Raw genomic sequence first — 21291 nt, 5'->3', positions numbered from 1 at the left:
TAGAGATCATGGTTTCCCTGATACGCGTATGGGTCCTGTGCTTTCAGTAGTACGGGACCATACTACCTTCCACACCTACCCATATTTGTATGAAGTACTACCACCATACCCTAGAGAACATGCATAACAACTATCAACCCTCACCACTAGAGGAACACTGAGAATCTCCCATAAGGGACCCTAGGCTACAGGCATCACAAATCAGGCAACATTATCATGAATTCCTGAAGATCCCTAGCCTAGCTCTAGCATGCTGTTCTATCAAGCTCAATAAGACAAATATCATGTATGGTATCTTGGGGTTACTTACTGGCTCCGGCTGATCGTACCTCCGCGTCCTCCTTTTACTTAATTTGAAAACCATTTTAATTTCTCTTTTTAAAATCCTCCTCGATTTGAGACTGGAGTCACACGAATGTTTCCCCCAATTCACTCAAACCAAGGCTCTGATACCAACTTGTAACGACCAAAATTTCAAACAATTAAAACTTTTCAAAAACCACCCATTTTAATAACGTTGTTACAAAAAGGTTTTCAATACATTATTTAACAGAGTATTTTCCCAGGTTCATATCATAAAACATCAACGCGAGGAACGGTACGATCACGCCTTTGCCTTGCCACAGACTCCTGAGAACCTGAAAACATAAAACCACAACTGTAAGCCCGAAAGCTTAGTGAGATACCCCCAATATACCAACCACATATACGCCCTTCCAGGGCACGACCTTCTGGTCTAAAACATATCGCCTTCCGGCCCATAACGCAATGCCTTCCGGCCCATATCATATTGCCTTCCCGCCCATAACATATTGCCTTCCGGCCCACAGCATAAAAAGCATACATATCCTAACAGAACATAGAACGACCCTGCATACCGGGTCACACCCCAGGTCTAGCAATCATACGCATAACACATAATCATATAACAGTTCACATTCAGCAATCGATCAACAGACCACATAACATAGCATTACTCTATTCAAGATACCGGCCTAGCCGGTCACTAGCATAACATCACCCTACGAATCAGTCAACATACTAAATGCACACATACGCCTTTCCAGGCCATGACCTTCCGGTCCACATAGCAATGCCTTCCGGCCCATATCATAACAACTGACAACTACCCGGATTTCCATCCGATAAAAAGGTTGGCCTTGGTGCCATAAACCCTAGCGATATAGTGAGGATAACTCACCTCGAAACTGCCGACTGAACAGATAGCTCAAGCTGCTCCGATCACTGATACGATCTCCACCTCTGGACAGCCACCAATGCACTGAACTCAACAATAATCAACAATTACCAAAATACCCCTGGAACCACTAGTCAACCCTTGGTCAAAGACAAGGTCAAAGTCAACCCCTGACTGACCCTACTTGCCGAGTCAACCCGATGACTCGCCGAGTCCCCATACTCAGAACTTCACTCGATCCGTGATCTAACTCGCCGAGTCACCCCGAGACTCGCCGAGTTCAACAACTCTGAGTCCACTCGCCCTCAACTCACCGAGTCATCCCTTGACTCACCGATTCTCGACTCAACCAGAGAATATCGGGACTCTTCGACAAGACTCGTCGAGTCTATGGCTATCTTCAACCTACTCGCCGAGTTGTTCATACAACTCGCCGAGTTCCAAGCCATCTTCATCCGACTCGCCGAGTTGTTCTTCCAACTCGTCGAGTCCCAGCTCATCTTCAAGCAACTCATCGAGTTCACCCATGTGACTCGCCGAGTACCACCGATCTGAATCCATACAGAAGCATTCCAGACCATGCAATTGATCCAAAACATAGATCTAGCCTCCTACAATTCATCCATCACGTAAAGTGGCAATCTTTACGTGAATCCATAGAGATCTAGGCCATATTCACTCATAACTAGGGTTTGGGACTTGCAAGCTTCACTAAACACTCCAACACAGGGACTTTCATGCTCTCTGATTCTCCTCTTCTCCAGATCTGAGGTAGCAACCTCAGATCTACCCTCTAGACTTCCAATTACATCCATAGGCAAGATCCCACAAACCCCAAAATGAAGAAACAACATACAATCAGACCAAGAACGAGATATTACCTCCAATGGACGCCCCCAACTGCAATGAAGATGATTCCAAGCGAAGCCCCTTGCCCCAAGCCTTCAATTCCCACAAAATTCCTTCAATGATTACTTCTCTAAGCTTCAATCCACTCAACAATGGAGCTCCTCTGCGATTTAGGGTTTCTAGAACTCAAGAGGGAAGTAAAGAGGCTGGGGAAGGAACATAATGTTCCTTATATAGGGCTCAACCCCGAGAATTAGGGTTTTCTCCACCCAGCGCCTACTTGCCGAGTCCATCTCATCGACTCGCCGAGTCGGCTACTTAACACGCGGTCAAGCCGCGACTCTACTCGCCGAGTCCATCCATGGACTCGCCGAGTCACTCTTTCCCAATTAACACTTTTGGCCCTTCAACTCTACTCTCGCTATTTCGGGATGTTACATTTCTAAGGACAGAGATCGGGATGATTGTAGAGCACACACCACAGGTTTCCGCATTCTATGAATTACTCTTATTTGTTGATGTTTTTGCTAACTCTTGGTTACCTTGTTTTCATGGGAAAGAAATGTATTAAAGATTTATTAATCTAAAAACGAAAATTTTTATGTCATGATTTTCGGGACGTTTCATGAACTACTAGTGTCATTCATAAACATAAAAGGCCTAAAATTGATGATGCCGAAAGATATTATAAAGAAGCAACAGAAGAAATGAATAAGATTTTCATGGTTGTTAATGAGAAAATTACGAAAACGGTATACAATATAGGAAGACAACAAAACAAGGAATCGGGTTATAGATAAAATTATAGAAGATATACAATGCATACCAAATATTAATGTCAAAACAACAAATTAAGGCGACGGACAAATTTAGTAAAGATCCATCCCGCCAACGATCCTTATGGAAGATGAAAATATTTGTTACATGGAAATGATAGCAGATTGTCAATACCATTAATAAGTTATCTTAAATTATGTGTTTTCTATTTGTTACGAATATTAAATTTGACTTTCTACACATCATATATCAGATATAGTTTTGTTTTTTAGTTTTTAGGTATATTGAATTTGACTTTTTGAACATCCTATATTGGATATAGTTTTTAAATAGTTGGATTTTCATATTTCTTTATGTTTGTAGCTATTTGTAACTTATTCCTTTATATTAGAAATATGTTTTCCAATACAAGATGTATATATAAAATAATATTAATTGAAAATAAAATAAAATATTTGGAAACAAGTAAACTTAAAATGAGAAATTATAAACAAAAATGACACATATTTTGACAAATTAAATATATATATATATATATATATATATATATATATATATATATATATATATATATATATATATATATATATATATATATATATATATATATATATATATTGCAAATGATTTGAAAAAATAAAAAACTCATTTTCATTTTCATTTTATTAAGAGTAAATTATTGAGATCGTCCCTATGGTTTGGTAAAAATTGCACGATTGGTCCCTAATATTATTTTTGCACTCGGATCGTCCTTATGGTTTGATTTTTTTTTTGCGTTTTTCATCCCTTACATACATAAAGTTAGAGACCAAACGTGCAATTTTGAGCAAACCATAGGGACGAAAAATGCAAAATAATCGAACCACAGAGACGATCCGAATGCAAAAAAAGATTAACGACCAAACTTGTAATTTCAGTAATTTACTCTTTTATTAATTAATACCTACAAAACAAGAGAAATGATTTTAAGAAATATTTATCTACTTAATTCTTAGTTCTATAAAACAATGAAATCAATTCTTTTGGACATTTAAATTCCCCGCTATTTCATTTCTCCTCATCAAACATAAGGGCCTAAGACTATATGCATAATATAATCTATTTCTAGCTTCTCTTTCTACAAATTTGAAATTTTATAAATAAAAATCAACAAAAATAAAAGCCACGAAATTTTAGAATGAACACTTGTACATTAATGTCGAATTATGTCGGTATTATCCTATTCATTTATGGTGGTAATTAGGCAAAATGTTTAATCTGTAAGTCAAACCAGTTGTGACTACTGCAACCGTGATATTTCAGCTGTAACTGGTCTATTCATTTTTTTGTACATATGTGGACTATTTTTTAATTTATAAATTAAATCAACGAGAAGGATATATGAGCATTATTATTGGCATTTATAAAAGAAAGAGAAATCAGTAGTTTCTGCAGAAGAAGAAAGAAATGATGAGCCAGGAAGAAGAGATGGGTAACAGGAAAAATAAGCAAGAAAATGATGATGATGATGATCATGAAAACGACATGGTGATGCCAGGGTTTAGATTTCATCCAACGGAGGACGAGCTTGTAGAGTTCTACCTTCGCCGTAAGGTAGAGGGCAAGAGATTCAATGTTGAACTCATCACTTTTCTTGATCTTTATCGTTATGATCCTTGGGAACTTCCTGGTATACTTTCGATTCTCCCTTTCTTTACTTAAACCTAGCTATTTAGCTATCTACCTACCTTCAGTTTACTTCGTCTATTTATTCATTCTGCTATGATTCTTATCAGATCACTCATTTTTTCACTACAATTTTCTCGTCACCGTAAACTAAACTGCCATCCTCATCATCATATCATATCGTGGTCCTCTACTTTTTTATCCGGTGAATGAGGATGTGGGTGTCTTTCTTTCTTGACCATTTTTTGTGGGTATTTAGTAGAATTTAGTGTGTTGTTCTAATTTTAAATCTGTAGTAGTTGAATTTGGCCAAATTACACGTATTCGTCATCGGCATAATCACGTTTCATCATGAGTCATCACTCTCATCTCCTTCTGGTCGAGCTAATGATGATGCATGCGCAATTTTCAAGGGTATTTTCTAGGTGCGCGCGGTTATTTTTCATTATTTAATAACTGAATTGCGTAAAATTATGTGCTTTTGTGTGTACTGAGATTTCTCCTTCGTTCGTTGTGTACCTTTTGTTTCATCGCTCCAATTACATCATGGCCTTAACCGAGGTGCAACATTCATCATATATAATCTCTCATCTTTTCTGTTAGCGCAACTGTATTTTTTGTTTGTGTTCTCCATGATTTTGCAATTTTCTTATAATTTGATGGATTACGATTATCTGGGTTAACAAATTGTTCATTTTTCTTGGTCCTGGAGCTCACGCTATTTTTATTAAATTTGTTTAAATCTTAATTAGATTAGGGCCCTAATGTTTATCGATCCATTTATTTATCCATACCGGTGTATATTGTATAATTCATTTTTTTTTCTTGTTTTACATGTTGTTTTAGCATTGGCAGCAATTGGAGAAAAGGAATGGTTTTTCTATGTTCCAAGAGATAGGAAGTACCGCAATGGGGATCGCCCAAACCGTGTGACAACTTCGGGTTATTGGAAGGCCACTGGAGCTGATAGAATGATCCGAACTGATAATTTCAGGTCCATTGGGTTAAAGAAAACACTCGTTTTTTATTCTGGAAAGGCTCCCAAAGGCATTCGAACAAGTTGGATCATGAATGAGTATCGGTTGCCTCAACATGAAACGGAAAGGTTACAGAAGGTACCAATGAGTTCTCTTCGACTAACTCTTAATTAATAGTTTTTTCTTTTTTATTTCTACGAACGGCTACGATTTAACATCTGTCTGGGCTCCTTGTTAGAAAAATTAAAAACTTTGTGCTCCAAGGTTTCGAACCCTTGAATCAAAAGAGTAAAATGGTTTTCAACAGAAAAATGTGAACTTATTTTGAAGTGAAAGGAAATCTGACTCAAGATGCCTTTAAATTAATGAATGTTGGTTCTCAATTTGTTCCTCGCAACATTTAAAGTGATAAAACAAACGTATATAAACTGCTGAACCATGTCACCGCTAACTTTAAATGCAAGTCTCTTTCTGTTCATCATTATCACCGCTAGCTTTAAATGCATGGATTAATTTATTTTTTGATTTTTGTAGGCCGAGATTTCACTCTGTAGGGTCTACAAACGAGCTGGAGTAGAAGACCACCCATGTCTCCCTCGCACCCTCCCAACGACTAGGGCTTCAATATTTTCTGCAAGAGCTTCTAATGCGGACAAGAAGCAACATTCAAAGAACTTGTTAAGTTTCCAGTCCTCCTTGGAACAACAACAAGGCCAAAGTTCAAACCAGCAAAATGACGAAAAATTAAGCGAAACGAGTGGTAGTAGCACCACGGACATTGTTGGAACCGCTCTTGGCCTCTCCAGTCCTATCAACCCCTCTACCTACAACAACTTTATTACTTCATTTCCGGCCATCACCACCACACTTCCACCACATGTACATCTACATACGGCCTCTTTGGTCTCCCCAACCGCCTCCACGTCCTCCTCGGTATTCCCAACCACTGTTGATGATCTTCACAGAATTCTAAGCTATCAACAAGCTTCTGTCAATAATCCATCATCTCAGGCTTTTCATCATATCCAAAATTATCAACATAAAATTTCTACTACTTTTCTACCACAACCACAACCACATCAACTGCCACCACAACCACAATCACAGCATCAACTGCAAATGCAACCGCTTTCACAAGGACTTCTTGCCCTTAATAACATGGCAGGAGAGGTTCACGTCACTTTTCCTGATAGGTTTTGGGATTGGAATCCCATGCCCAGCTGCGAGGGAAGCAAGGATTATACCAACTCTTTCAAGTAATTATATAAATATATATATATATATATATATATATATATATATATATATATATATATATATATATATATATATATATATATATATATATATATATATATATATAATGAGGAACTTAAATTAAATAGTAAGATTCATGAGAGACTATCATTTTTAATATTGGCTTTCATATGGCCATGCTTAGTTGGAGACAATATATATGTGTAAGCTAATTGCATAACTTGTAGCATGTCGTAGCTGACATGCTTTATGCTAATTCGTAATATTTTAAAGACATATGTATTGCATAATAGGGTTTGGAAATTATGTTTCTTATGGCTTGTGTCTTTGTGATCCATTTGTAATTTTGCTGGAGCTAAGCTTCCATCAGCTAGAGACCTTATATATGTATGTATAGGGTAGATGTTAAACTATAATATCTACTTCACACTTTTTCCCAAGGCATATATAGTATTTCCTTAAGACTTCCAAATTAGTTACTGATTGCTCGTTTACTCCACTTCATTCTTTGTTTCTCATGTGTTGATAAATGAGGACATAAAACAAACAAGTGAATCAGATGTAACACTGCATATTTAATAGTTTTATGTCTTTCTGAACAACATACACAAGAACAAATTACCTAGTGATTGGTTGAGGTTCCTACTTGCCTCAGAGGACAATCTATCAGCTCTTAAAGCGACACACATGACTAAGATGCAAGATAAACAAACACGACTTACTGAAGTACCTGATTCACAGAATTAGGGTAATTTTAATACGTTGAATGCGCAAAAACTAGAGAGATCTTTCACTTACAAGAAAATGATAATTGTTGAGCCCTTGAATTCCGGCTGTCTTCACGGCACTCAAGTCCCTCAGAAAACAATTAATCTCCACAACAACACCTCAAACCCTAAATGATCGATGCCTATTGCCTTAGAGCCTTGAAGAAGCTAATATGTCCGATAACTTATTTGTTTTTCTAGCGGAAATATATATAATTTGTTTTTCAAGAGTCACTTCATCGGTGATAATATTTTAGGAATTAATCTAATTAAACATTTGAAGTTAATATGTTGAGCCTGCCCAATTACAGCCTTGATGATGTTATTGGGAAAACCTTAGGACAACGCACCGTCTATATATGCACTGGTCTGATATAAAGAAGACACGTACCTGCAATTTGCTTGAACATTAATGCATTGATCAACACAACTCTACATTCTCTTTCGGAAAAAAGTGCAAAAGCAAACACTTTGTTGTTTTAGCTAAATTTTCACATCTGGTATGGGAGAAAGCTAAATCTACCACCTTGACCCAATTCGCTTATTAAACTACTAGCGTAGTATATAAGGTATTTAAGCAGCATATTCTCAGAGTTATTTTGGATTACAAAATGAATCATGTGCATGATTCAGCTTTTTGATTTCAAAAGCCCCAACCATTTTTGCATCAAAAGGACGTTGTCTAACCAACTGATCTTGGACTTGAAAGAGTTGCCTGAATTGGTTTTATTTCTATATGTACATACATCAACAACAATTTCCTGGTAACCGAAACTTCGTGGGGCTGAACTTTAACACACAAAAACGACTGGGGTAGCTAGCTGCCTTACTTCTGTATCATATTTTAATTCCATTCACATTAACAAATTTTATTTAAAACTTACGTCACCACAAAAAGATATTAGAAGGGTAATGCTACACTAGACTTGAACAGTTGAACTCATTTCCATCTCATAAATCATAACGACCGTCAAAACTATTTTAGTTTTCCTAATCCAGTTATTCTCATCATAAAACCACCTTGGAAAACGTGTAAAAGCTGGGGTTATTCTGGAGAAGGTGAAAAGTATGTTGAACTGAAGGCGCAAAACAACAATGGAGGATAACGATGGATTGTACGACTTTGAAGTTCGGAGACTGTAGGGACATAGCTAATTGATGAAAACATATGGAAGATGGAAGTTATTAATTTTTCAAGTCTTTTTTGACAACTCCCACTACATTCCATCTAGGGTTCTGGTCCAGTCGAATGAGAGGAGATAGTAGCTGAAAAGTCTTCCTTGACTTAGGGTAGGGTTGGGCTAAAGCCTAAATTATCATTATTGCTTGTTCTCTGGCCCCGGATGGCCGCATGGTTCGGGTGTGCCTAATCCCATGACTGTCCCATGTTTAACAATTGCAGCTCTAGTTTCAATTTTTTTAATCATATTTATATATAGAAAAAATAATAATTTACCAAACATAGTTTATTACTATCATCTAGTGGGTACCATAACCTTAGATGCAGCATGACGTCAAAACGGTGTACAAGCATACAAAAACCATACTAAAGTTTGACATTAAATAGTGTAAGGTTATACTAATTAAATAATAGTTAATTTGTGTAACATCATTGAGTACACCACATTTCAGTTTAACATTTGTCTCTAAACCGAGTTCACTAAAAAAAGTATAGGTATTAACAGCGAAGCCCCAAAAGTCGCCCCTAAATGTATTATACACTACTAGAAACTTGGGTTTGAGCTACGGATTTAAAGAAGGATTTATTCTGTTGCAAATTTTAGGCTTATAGAAAGGGAATTACTAGAGATCCATGATGGTTTAGACAATTGTTTTATTTATTTAACATATAACATATTAGAGAGGGTTTATCGACATACCCAGTAATCGATGGAAAACTAAGGGATTTGGCGAGGGTTCAACGAGGGGAAAAATTGTCGACTTTTTGCCATATGGAATGTGTTTAGCGAGAGAATGTCGACGGAGCGTACGCACGTTATGTTTTTTCAATTGACGATCTCTCGCTGAAATTGGCGCAATCCAATTCCAATTTCACGATGTTTGTTTAAGTTTCCTTCCATCCCAAATCTGCTTTATCACTCCAATTGAACACGCATGACTCGCGAATTGCAACTTAATCTAATCTCACCCTCTACGTTCAAACAGATGAAGACACCATGGACCATTGCAGCTTCCGATTCCGACAACCTATATATTCTTAAAATCTAAAATTATTCTTGGTTAACTTCCGATTCAGGTGAATCTCTTGATTTTATTTGCTTTAGTCATATATTAGGTTAGGTTTGGTTCAGTTGCACAATATATTATGTTAGGGTTTAATTTCTTCATTTTTTCCGCTTTTTCAATTTTCGTTCCTCTTATATCGATTGCATCTATATTAGAATAGATACTTAGAATTAGAACTTAAACTGGGGCTTGATTGATTGCTTTAGTCATATATAAGCCTAACAACATAAGTTTTGAGCATCAAAGCTTCACCCTGAAGCTCTCCTGTCATCTCTGTACATGCATCCACAAGCTCTACAACAAGCCTAACATCACCAGTTTCATAGGAAATGATTGTTTGAACGGAGAAGAGTCACTACCCATCTCATAGTTGTAAGATGAACTGCTTCATCAAAAAGGTAAGTTATCAACTTCGAGGAGACAATCTTATGCCATTGTTCAAGAAGCTCTTATGATGTAATGGTCACAACTAGTTCAGCTAGCATCTCAAGCAACATGGAGCGACACATTCTGATATGCAAGGGTTGTTTATCGACTAATGTTCTATTTTTGTTTTCTTATTCACGTTTACATACTTCACCCCATGATTTAGAATTACACCTTTTTCAGATTCTACACCTTCATCCAAACCATATGACGGTTTCACAATATGCATCTTGCTAGTAACTCGATAGATGCCCCTAAAAATACACATAATATAGCAAACAAAACTCCAAGAACATAAAAAAATATAAAATACTGTAACATTCCATTTGAAATTCAGTAACAAAATAATAAACCCCGAACCCCAAGATGTAAATTTATATTTTATATCATTTTAAAGTAGCCCTAAAGTCCATAATATTAGCGAGGTGTTTGTTTCAGGGAGCCGAATTATATAATTTGGATTTTCGAGGCTTAAAGTCTAATTCCGAGATTTATTTTGTAAAGATTTTCAAAAGTCAGGGGGTGCTTGGTAAGTATTAGACCTAAATTGAAAGGATTTTGGAATGTTGAGGGCTGAATTGGTAAATGTTGGATTTACGTAGAAAGGAATTGAGATGGAGGGGCTAGAAGTGTAAATATATATAGGGGAAGTTGCATATCACCGGGCATATAAACCCATCACCCATGTGTCCCGTAACCCTAACCCTAATCGTGTATGCATCAACCGCCACCCTCACTTCTCTCATTTCGAGCCGCCGTCGCTAATTGCGTCGCTACCATGGGCCACCAGACGTCGCAATGCTGCCTCTGCTGCTAGCAAAGATGAAATACCTTGAGCCTAACGTCATGATCATCAGGAATGGTCGGGAAACGAAGTTGTGGGTGTAGCTACTGCTGTTCTCCAGTTAGACTACTCTTCCCGTCGCTACACTGCCGCCTCCGTGAAGACAATGCCATCGCTAGTCGCACCTCCTCTCCGCCACCTTTCTTCCACAGTCGCTTCTCCGCCAACCACTAGCGTTGTTGTTGTTCGCTGTGGTTTCTGCTCGTTCCCTTCCACCATTATCATGTTGATATGTCTCAGTCACGACCGTCGTCGCCGCTCCAGCGTCTATTCCACCCGCTGTCGTCGCCGCACGACACCAGGTGGGTGGTTATGATTATCTTTCAGTCATGGTGTGTGTGCTGGCATGTTGCGTGATCGTTACTCAAAAGAGAATCCACCACCACCACCGTGAGGTGGTGGCTATCATCTCCGGCCACCGCATGTCGCTGCAACGGCGGCTGTATGTAACACTAGCCGAATAGGTCAATAACAATCACATGTGATTATGCTAATCATGTAATGTGATAAATGTACTATTTATTTCATGATAAATTCTAATACAAATATGAACTTTCTTTATGAAACAACTCAAAGTATACGTCCATACGATTCCAAAAATATAGAGAACGTCTGAATCTGACTTCGCATGAAGAAGTTATGATAAACCGAACACTATAAATCTCTATAATAAGAGGAATTTAAAATAGAATTAGAATTAGCTATTTAAGTCTAAAAGAGAGTTGTATTACTCTTAAATACCTACGCGTGCATATAAAGAACGTCAAAAACGGAGTTCGTATGTGAAAGTTACGACCTTCCGAAGATTCAGCTGTCAAAAACCCTAATCTGACTGAGCTCACGACGTGAGCACAGGACTCACGACGTGAGAATTCATCTATCCATATATTGGAATCTAGAAGGTGTGTGACAAGGCTACGAGGTGATCAGATCCAAACGCACGACGTGAGCAAAGATATCTCACAACGTGAGGAGTAACATGGCCACCTTCCAAAGCTAGGGACACAAATGGCAAGACTACGAGCTGATCATGCAAGACTCACAACGTGAGCCTTATGAAACTCACGATGTGAGTTTTTAAAATCCTTACTATAAATAGCAGGTCCGACTTCAGCCATTCTTACACCTAAACTTCTTCTCTTTCTCTCCTTTGCTGAGGCCATTTTGCATCCCGAGCCCCGACGATCTCGCCCGCTGACCGTTTTGCTTAGATAACATAAAATCACGCTACTAGGGTGAGTTTCACGGCCCCACTTTCTAATATTTCGGGGGAAAACGCATGTATATATGTTATTATTATGTCTATATGGTAGTATATACTTATGATAATCGGGATATGATTGTTCTAAATATAACATTTTGAATACATACAACTGTTATTAACTTATCAGTATGTTAATTTACTAATGTAGATCTTGAATTATACTTAGGATTCTATATATATGTTGTGTGCGATATAATACCGAAGTTATATTCCAAAGTTCTAAATGTTAAGTTATATAGTATGTTGTTATTAATAGTTTTATGTCAAGATAAAAACTGGATATGTTATACGTTGTTATTATTAGTTTTATGTCAAGATAAAACTGGATATGTTATATGTTGTTATTGTTAGTTTTATGTCAAGATAAAACTTGGTATTGTTATTGATAGTTTTATGTCAAGATAAAACTAGAAACGTTATATGTTGTTATTATTGGTTTTAGGTCAAGATAAAACCTGGTTTTACTTCAAGATATAGCTGTTATACTGCTTACGTATTATGAAGTTAGAAGTAATGTTTAAAAGCATAGTCTAGTAACTTAGGGTTTTAGACATGAAGATGCTTTTGTTGTTAGAGTTATAGGAAGTCGTCAAACTCTACATGAGTAATTGTATTCATCAACTAAGATTGGGGATTTTAGCGGAAATCCTCTGAACTGTAACCGTTAATCCCGTGTGAGCGGGGAAGTCGTGTATAATTAGTATACGGGTTGACCACCCCACTTGTGACTGTTAGCTACAGTCAACCAAAAGCAAGTGATGAACTATCCTTTTATTTGTTATTGTTTCGGCGTCGATGAAGCGTACGGTGTTGTTTCTCATGGTAAATCATAAGTGTGTTTGTTTCTCATGGAAAATCATGAGTGTGTTCTATCAAAGGTATTATGTCATAGCAGCGGTTACAGGCTCATGTTAGCAAATTGTTAGAAACATTATACCTTGTCGTATACAAGTATTAATGTTAAGTATAAGTTTTCCCCTACTTATACCTTAGGATTAATAAATGTTTAGGTATAACACTTAATTGATAAGTATACTATTATACCTAATATGCATACTAAATGTTGGAGAGCCAAAATGATACTTTCAAAACTATACTTTTGAATGTGTGAAAATGTATTATTTTATGGAGTCAAAACCTGTGGACTCACAAACTTTATGTTGACGTATTTTTAAAATGCATGTGTTTTCAGGAACTTGAAAAGCTGGTATGTATTCAAACAGGAGAAGTTTTACTATTATCTTTCTGTTTATTAAGAAGTTTGCCATAGTCGGATATTATGTAATAAATACTAGGAAAACAATAATGTAACTTTCAATCATTAATAAAGGTATGTATTTTCTTTAGTATTGTTCAATGTATGTTATATAACTGTGATACGAAAAATGACGTTACAGTATCCGGTGTTTCCGCCGACGGCCGGGGTGTGACAGATTGGTATCAGAGCTATTAACTATAGTGAACTGGTACTTTCTTAGGAAAGCACGTCTATAGTATTAGGACGTACTCTATTAGGTTTAGGTATATCCCTTAGCCTATAAATAAAAAGTATTATTATTATTCTACTGAAGGACTACTTACGGGAGCGGTGACAAGGATAGACATGTCGATTTGGGTTGCTGCTAAAATGATCCTGCCCTTTCGACAGTCCTGACTGGCCGGAGCCTTATCAGATAGACCTAAGGTAACAAACAATAGTAAAAGCGTGAATACAATAAATAAGAATATAGAGTCATATATAAAGACTCAGACACGCGATGAGAGTACACCTTAATACCCGGAATGTTTTTGATCTCAAGGATTTTGATCAAATATTCCAACTAAAGTTTATATGTGCATAGATCCTATCACAACTAGGTGTAGGTGCGCAATTACATTTTATTATGATTAGACCATATGAACTATTTAATTTGGGAGAAATATTTGATAGACTAAACTCTTGGAGATCTAAAATGTATAGGAATCCGACATGGCACATTCACGAGAATGGATAATCATCGAGGATACGGATGAAGAAGAGGAAGTTTCATTCCCTATGATGGTAGGCGATCCTTACTACCCTGTAACTCCAACCACCTTTCATCCAATACCTTCTGACGATGGAGCACCTTTACCCTCCAACGAATGGGAAGAGAGTGAACCAATGGAAGAAAGCGAATCCATGGAGGAGACAGAGTCGGTGGCATCATCTCTACCACCACTGAACACTCTTTACCGTAAAGTTCCAGGAGTAAAAACGAAACGCACTGCACGTAAATCTATACCGATATGGAAAAAGCTTAAGAAGATTCAGAAGGCAACATCTTCAGGAAGTCATAGAGTTCAAGATGAACCTGCACGAATCGCACAAACAGTTGATAGATGGGTGGCGGAAGAAAAAGCTGCCAAGATGTATGAGACTGGTCAGTCATCTCGACCACATCTCCCACATTCTTATGAAGATAACACTTTATCTCAACTGTATGAGAAAAGTGTGAAAATTGAAGATAAGATGGAAATTGTCGAAGGGTGGGCTACTCATCTCTCTGGAAGAGTGCGAAGGCTAGATGGACAAAGGACACGAGATCAGGAATCGGTGATGGATGTCCATCATCGTATAAATTTTTCTTATAATGACATGATTACTCACGATGCCAGTATTGCAGAGTTAGAGCTCTACAATCAAACCTCAAGAAATGAAGAACGCACAGGAAGTCTTGAGCAGAGAACTCAAGCACTTGAAGAGCAAGTGGTTAATGTCACTGACGTGCTGGGTCATCACTTAGGTTTCTGGTAGATAAGCTACAACTAGTGGTTATGTAAATAGAGAAAATCAGACTAGTTAAGGCGAAAAGAGGAAAGTTTATAGCAAGGATGTAGAAAACCTTGCAAATTTTGCAATGTTTATAGAACTTTTCTCTTATAAACCTAAATAAACTGATGTAACCACTGGTAATAATATGAAGCATACGTTACAGTAATCATTATGTTGTCTATTATGTTTTACGCTGTGAATAATAACTAGAGTATTTATTACTCGTGTATTAAATGATTAACAAAAATCATAAAAATTCTTATTATTTATAATAGGAACTAAAACAAAATACCAAGAAGGAGTAATCAGCTAAACCCTAACCGACCATCAGCACCACAACAACAACAACCACAACCACCACCAGAAATAAACCCCTCAATAAGTACAGTACAACTTGAAGAAATCATAGCTCAAAGAATTATTGCGGCTCTATCTAATGTCACAAGAGATGGAGTTAGAAATTAAGGCCATGTAGGGACCTCTAGAACATGTACCTGCAAAGATTTTATGAATTGCAGGCCAAAAATCTTTCATGGAAATGAAGGGGTAGTGAATTTCACAAGGTGGATAGAAAAGACAGAATCCGTCTTTAAAATAAGCTTTTGTACAGATGATTGTAAAGTACGATTTGCAGCATGTACTTTCGCTGATGCAACACTTACATGGTGGAATAGCCATGTGAATACAATGGAAATTGATACTGCAAATTCCATGAAATAGGAGGAGCTAAAAAAGATGCTAGTCGAGGATTATTTTCCTAGGGAGGAGATACATAAACTGGAACAAGAACTGTGGACCCTAACCATGAAGGGTTCAGCGATAAAAGCTTATACCGCTAGATTTAATGATCTTGATGTAATGTGTCCAGCACTTGTAACCCCTGAATATAAAGAGATTGAGCGATATATCTGTGGTTTAGCATCGCAAATCAAAGGCATGGTGATCGCATCAAGGCCTACGACTTATGACAGCACCAAGAGGATAGCTCATCAGCTAACCTTCACAGAGATCCAAGGAAAAGAAGTGGTCTCAAAGGCTGAGTCTCCCAAATCTAGAACAGACAAGCGCAAGTTTAATAGGAAGAATCCCAAACAGTCATCTGAGAAAAGACAAGAAGTGGCAACCAACTACACAGCCCCAACAGCAGTACCTACTCAACCAAAATCTTCATGGTGCAATCAGTGCAACCGTCAACATCCAGGTGACTGTTTGTCTGCATGAAGTGCAACAAAAAGGGGCATACTGCTAGTTACTGCAGGAGCACAACACCTGCAACAGTCGATCAACAAACCAATAATGGGACAAGCCGTGGTGAAGGAAGAAAATGCTACGAGTGTGGGGAGGTTGGACATATCAAGAAAGAATGTCCAAAGTTAAGGAGTCAAGGAGGCATAGGACGTGGCAGGGCGTTTGTGATTAGAAGCAGAGAGGCTATACAGGACCCTTCGGTCGTATCTGGTACGTTTCTTATAGATAATTTATATGCTTCTATACTCTTTGAATCTGGAGCAGATCGAAGTTTTATAACTCCGACATTTAGAAAATTTTTAAGTCATAAGTCTAGCATATTAAAATAAATCTATGAAGTAGAAATCGCTAACGGTCAAACTGAGAAAACACATGAAATCCTAGAAAACTATCTGTTAACTCTTAATAACTACCTTTTTCTTGTCAACCTCATGCCAATGCCTATCGGTAGTTTTGATGTTATAATTGGCATGGATTGGTTATTCTCACACCGCGCCAAATTCTATGTCATGAGAAAGCCATACGACTACCCTTACCAAATGGCGAAGCTCTGATTATCTATGGCGATAAATCTGGGAAGAACCTCAAAGTCATCTCTTGTACTAAGACCCAGAAATATCTACATAAGAAATGTAGCGCATTCTTAGCTCACATTGTAGATAGGAAGAGAAATACAAAAGAAATCAAGGACATACCTCAAGTATGTGATTTCCCTGACGTGTTTCCTGAAGATCTACCTGGAATACCTCCCGTCCGACAAGTTGAGTTTCAAATCGACTTAATTCCAGGAGCAACACCAGTAGCAAAATCTCCTTATCGGTTGGCTCCATCGGAAATGCAAGAATTGTCTAGCCAACTACAAGAACTTCTTAACAAAGGCTTTATCCGACCAAGTTTTTCACCTTGGGGAGCACCAATCTTGTTTGTCAAGAACAAGGACGGATCCTTTCGAATTTGTATTGATTATCGGGAGCTGAACAAGCTAACGATCAAGAATCGTTATCCGCTTCCAAGAATTGATGATTTATTCGATCAACTACAAGGATCTAGCTACTACTCAAAGATAGATCTTAGATCAGGATACCATCAACTCAGAGTACAAGAAGACGACATTCCAAAAACAGCATTTAGAACTCGTTATGGTCACTATGAGTTCTTAGTTATGTCTTTTGGATTAACCAATGCCCCAAGAGTGTTTATGGATCTCATGAGTCATGTATGCAAACCATACTTGGATAAATTTGTGATCGTATTTATCGATGATATATTGATATATTCACGAATCAAGGAAGAACATGGTCAACACCTGCAAATAATCTTGGAACAACTAAGAAAAGAAAAGTTGTACGCTAAATTCTCCAAGTGCGAGTTTTGGATTAGAGAAGTACAAATTTTTAAGCCATGTAGTTAGCAACAAAAGGATTCATGTCCAACCCTCCAAGATTGAAGCAATTAAGAATTGGGAAGCACCAAAGACGCCAACAGAAGTGCGTCAATTCTTAGGACTTGTTGGCTATTACCATAGATTCATAGATAATTTCTCCAAAATAGCCAAGCCACTTACAACACTAACCCATAAGGATATGAAGTTCAACTAGGAAGATAACCAAGAAGTATCTTTTCTAAAACTGAAGCAAATGTTGTGTAGTGCACCAATCCTATCCCTTCCAGATGGAACAGAAGATTTCGTCGTGTAATGCGACGCATCAAATCAAGGATTGGGATGTGTGTTGATGCAAAGAGGAAAAGTTATCGCATATGCATCATGACAACTTAAGGTGCATGAGAATAATTACACTACCCATGATCTTGAATTGGGAGCTGTAGTTTTTGCACCAAAAATTTGGAGACATTACTTATACGGTACTAAGTGTACTATTTTTACCGACCACAAGAGTCTCCAACACATCTTCGACCAAAAAGATCTTAATATGAGACAAAGAAGATGGTTTGAATTGTTGAATGATTACGAATGTGAGATTCGTTATCATCCCGGAAAGGAAAACGTAGTAGCAGATGCCTTGAGCCAGAAAGAATATATTAAACCTCGATGGGTACGAGCATTAACTATAACTATCCATTCTAACTTTACCGCACAAATTAGAAAAGCTCAGCTTGAGGCTCTAAAAGAAGAAAACATCAAGAACGAAGCTTTGCGAGGAATGGAAAAGCAACTTATACGAAAAGATGACGGAATACAATACTTTATGAACCGAGTTTGGATGCCTAGGTTTGGTAAAATCAGGGACTTGGTCTTAGGAGAAACCCACAAGTCCAGATATTCTGTGCATCCAGGTTCTGACAAAATGTACTTAGATTTAAAAGTACATTATTGGTGGCCAAACATGAAGGCAGAAATTGCTACTTATGTGAGTAGATGTTTGACTTGTTCTAGAGTGAAGGTAGAACATCAAAAGCCTTCAGGTTTACTTCAACAACCGGAAATACCTGAATGGAAATGAGAGCGGATATTAATGGACTTCATCACTAAGTTACCTAAAATTCCTAGTGGGTCCGATACTATTTGGGTGATAGTTGATAGATTGACTAAGTCCGCCCAATTCTTACCAATTAATGAGAACGACAAGATGGAAAAACTTACTAGAGTTTATCTTAAGGAAATTGTCGGATTGCATGGAGTTCTAAATTCTATTATTTCTGACCGTGATAGTAGATTCACTTCACGATTTTGGCAATCTCTACAAAAATCCTTAGGAACACGTCTAGACATGAGTACAGCTTACCATCCACAGACTGATGGTCAGAGTGAGAGAACCATTTAGACTTTAGAAGATATGCTCTGAGCCTGTGTAATAGACTTTGGAAATGCGTGGGATACTCATTTACCGCTAATTAAGTTTTCCTACAACAATAGTCATCACACTAGCATCAAGGCTGAACCGTTTGAGGCTCTTTATGGACGAAAATGTCGTTCCCCAGTATGTTGGGCAGAAGTTGGAGATACGCAGATGGCCAGAGAACGTACAGGCGATACCTTACGTACTGGACCAGAAATAATCCATGAGACAACTGAAAAGATCGTGCAAATTAAGGATCGACTAAAGGCTGCACGTGATCGTCAAAAGAGCTATGCTGACGTAAGACGTAAGCCTTTAGAATTCTAAGTTGGAGATAAAGTAATGTTGAAAGTCTCTCCTTGGAAAGGTCTAATTCGATTCGGGAAGCGAGGCAAACTAAACCCACGATATATTGGACCTTTTGAAATTCTGGCAAGAATTGGTTCTGTCGTATACCAACTCAAGTTGTCTCAAGAGCTAAGTAATGTACATGATGTTTTTCACGTATCAAATCTCAAAATATGTCTATCTGATGACACTCTTGTTGTACCTCTCGACGAGATACAAATCAATACCAAACTCAACTTCGTAGAAGAACCTGTTGAGATCATGGATCGAGAAGTCAAACGATTAAAGCAAAGTCGTATTCCTATAGTGAAAGTTCGATGGAACTCTTTACGAGGACCTGAATTTACTTAGGAAGGTGAAGATCAGATGAAAGCAAAATACCCCCAACTATTTGAGAAAACCTTATCCACAAGATAAATTTTGGGACGAAATTGTTCTAACGGAGGGAGAATGTAACACTAGCCAAATAGGTCAATAACAATCACGTGTGATTATGCTGATCATGTAATGTGATAAATGTAATATGTATTTCATGATAAATTCTAATACAAATATCACTACTAGAAAAAGACCTTTAATGACGCGCAAACAATGACACACACTGATAAACGACACGCATTCGCACGTGCCCTAAAAGTTAATGTTAGTTTTCCAAAATTTTAAGGATAGAGGACACACATTTATGCGTGCCCTAAAAATAGTGTCAGAAAAGAAAAAAAAGAAATGTGGAGGGTGCCTTTCATAAAATGTGCGTCGAGTAACAGTGTCGCTTTATAATTATTTAATGAAACACGCCTTTTAGGCGGGACTTATCAAACACGGAGGAAAAAAATCCTCAAAATTTTGGAAGACCCGCTCATTCTTTCCTCTCCACTGCCGATGACCTTCATTTTCTCCCCTCCTTCTCTCTGTAAAACCTAGCAGCCGCCACCATCAGAAACATTGGCTTCGTTCTGTGTTGTAAGAACGCGAGTCTGATCCTTCATTAATAGCTAAAGGGGGAAAATCCCTAAAATTTTGAAGAACCCTGCTCACTCTCTCCTTAGATCTCCACCTGACGGATCGACCTTCATTCTTCCCCCTCTCTGTAACACCCTCGCTTCCTTCTAGAAATCGAGGACCATTCTCTCTCGATCGTATCTTTATGGCGACGATTAGACACAATAATCTCAACATAAAATTGGTAACTGAACCCCTCTTCACCTCTACCCTACTCCATCTACAACGAATCCTTACATTTACAAACCCTAGTCCAGTTGTGCTTCTAGCCTTGGTTTTATTTCTTCATCTGTTCAACAAATAAGGGAAACACAAATTCTCATTAATCCCTCAACTTCATCTTCTCAATCAAGCAAAAAGGATTCTGATTTTTTCGTGCATCTACATCATCTTTGCTGCAATTTCACATGGTATTATCGATTTCTCCTTTATGCCTCCCATTTTTCCTGCATCTACTTCTCAAACTTTTGATATTTTCCTGCATTCGCAAGTCAAACTTCTTATTTTTTGCTTGCATCTTCTTCTCAATTAAGCACAAAAGTATCACATTGTTTTGCAATTGATGTGAGTTTATAGTTGCTTCATTTTTTCTTTTTGTGCAGCGAGCTTTACTTGCTGAGCCAGCTGCTCGATTAGAAATGACACCAGTGGTCTGCTCATAACTTATATCTATCTCAACTCTCAACTCTCAAGCGTCTTTGATTTATTTTGCGATAATATTTACCATTTTGTCCTTGGCTCAGGCTGCTAATGCTGCTTGGAACATGGGGGAGTGGGATCAGATGTCTGAGTATGTATCTAAACTGGATGATGGTGATGAAAGTAAACTCAGG

General features: G+C 37.7%; 1 protein-coding gene across 5 annotated transcripts; it reads left to right on the top strand.

Annotated features, from left to right (window-relative positions):
• The first annotated feature begins 4215 nt into the window (after positions 1 to 4215).
• LOC111905810 (NAC domain-containing protein 35) lies at positions 4216 to 7060 on the top strand. 5 transcript variants are annotated; one of them, XM_042896507.2, is made up of 4 exons: positions 4357 to 4493; positions 4600 to 4914; positions 5336 to 5604; positions 6001 to 7060. In XM_042896507.2, the coding sequence occupies exons 2-4, from the start codon at positions 4887 to 4889 to the stop codon at positions 6724 to 6726; spliced, it is 1023 nt and encodes a 340-aa protein (XP_042752441.1). In that variant the 5' UTR covers positions 4357 to 4493; positions 4600 to 4886; the 3' UTR covers positions 6727 to 7060. The 5 variants fall into 5 exon arrangements, with proteins under 5 accessions (XP_042752439.1, XP_023757304.2, XP_042752441.1 ...); XM_042896508.2 differs by having other exon boundaries at positions 4367 to 4493; positions 4786 to 4914; XM_042896505.2 differs by lacking the exon at positions 4600 to 4914 and having other exon boundaries at positions 4216 to 4493; positions 5345 to 5604.
• Positions 7061 to 21291: the final 14231 nt, after the last annotated feature.

This window comes from Lactuca sativa, chromosome 7 (assembly GCF_002870075.4).
Source record: "Lactuca sativa cultivar Salinas chromosome 7, Lsat_Salinas_v11, whole genome shotgun sequence".
NCBI classification, from domain to species: domain Eukaryota; kingdom Viridiplantae; phylum Streptophyta; class Magnoliopsida; order Asterales; family Asteraceae; genus Lactuca; species Lactuca sativa.
This window is presented reverse-complemented; position numbering and strand designations above follow the sequence as displayed.

Coding starts and splice junctions, on each gene's coding strand:
- LOC111905810 (XM_023901536.3), top strand. CDS start 4,271: ATGATGAGCCAGGAAGAAGAGATGGGTAACAGGAAAAATAAGCAAGAA. Junction 4,494..5,335: donor TGATCCTTGGGAACTTCCTG/GTATACTTTCGA, acceptor ATGTTGTTTTAG/CATTGGCAGCAATTGGAGAA. Junction 5,605..6,000: donor AAACGGAAAGGTTACAGAAG/GTACCAATGAGT, acceptor TGATTTTTGTAG/GCCGAGATTTCACTCTGTAG.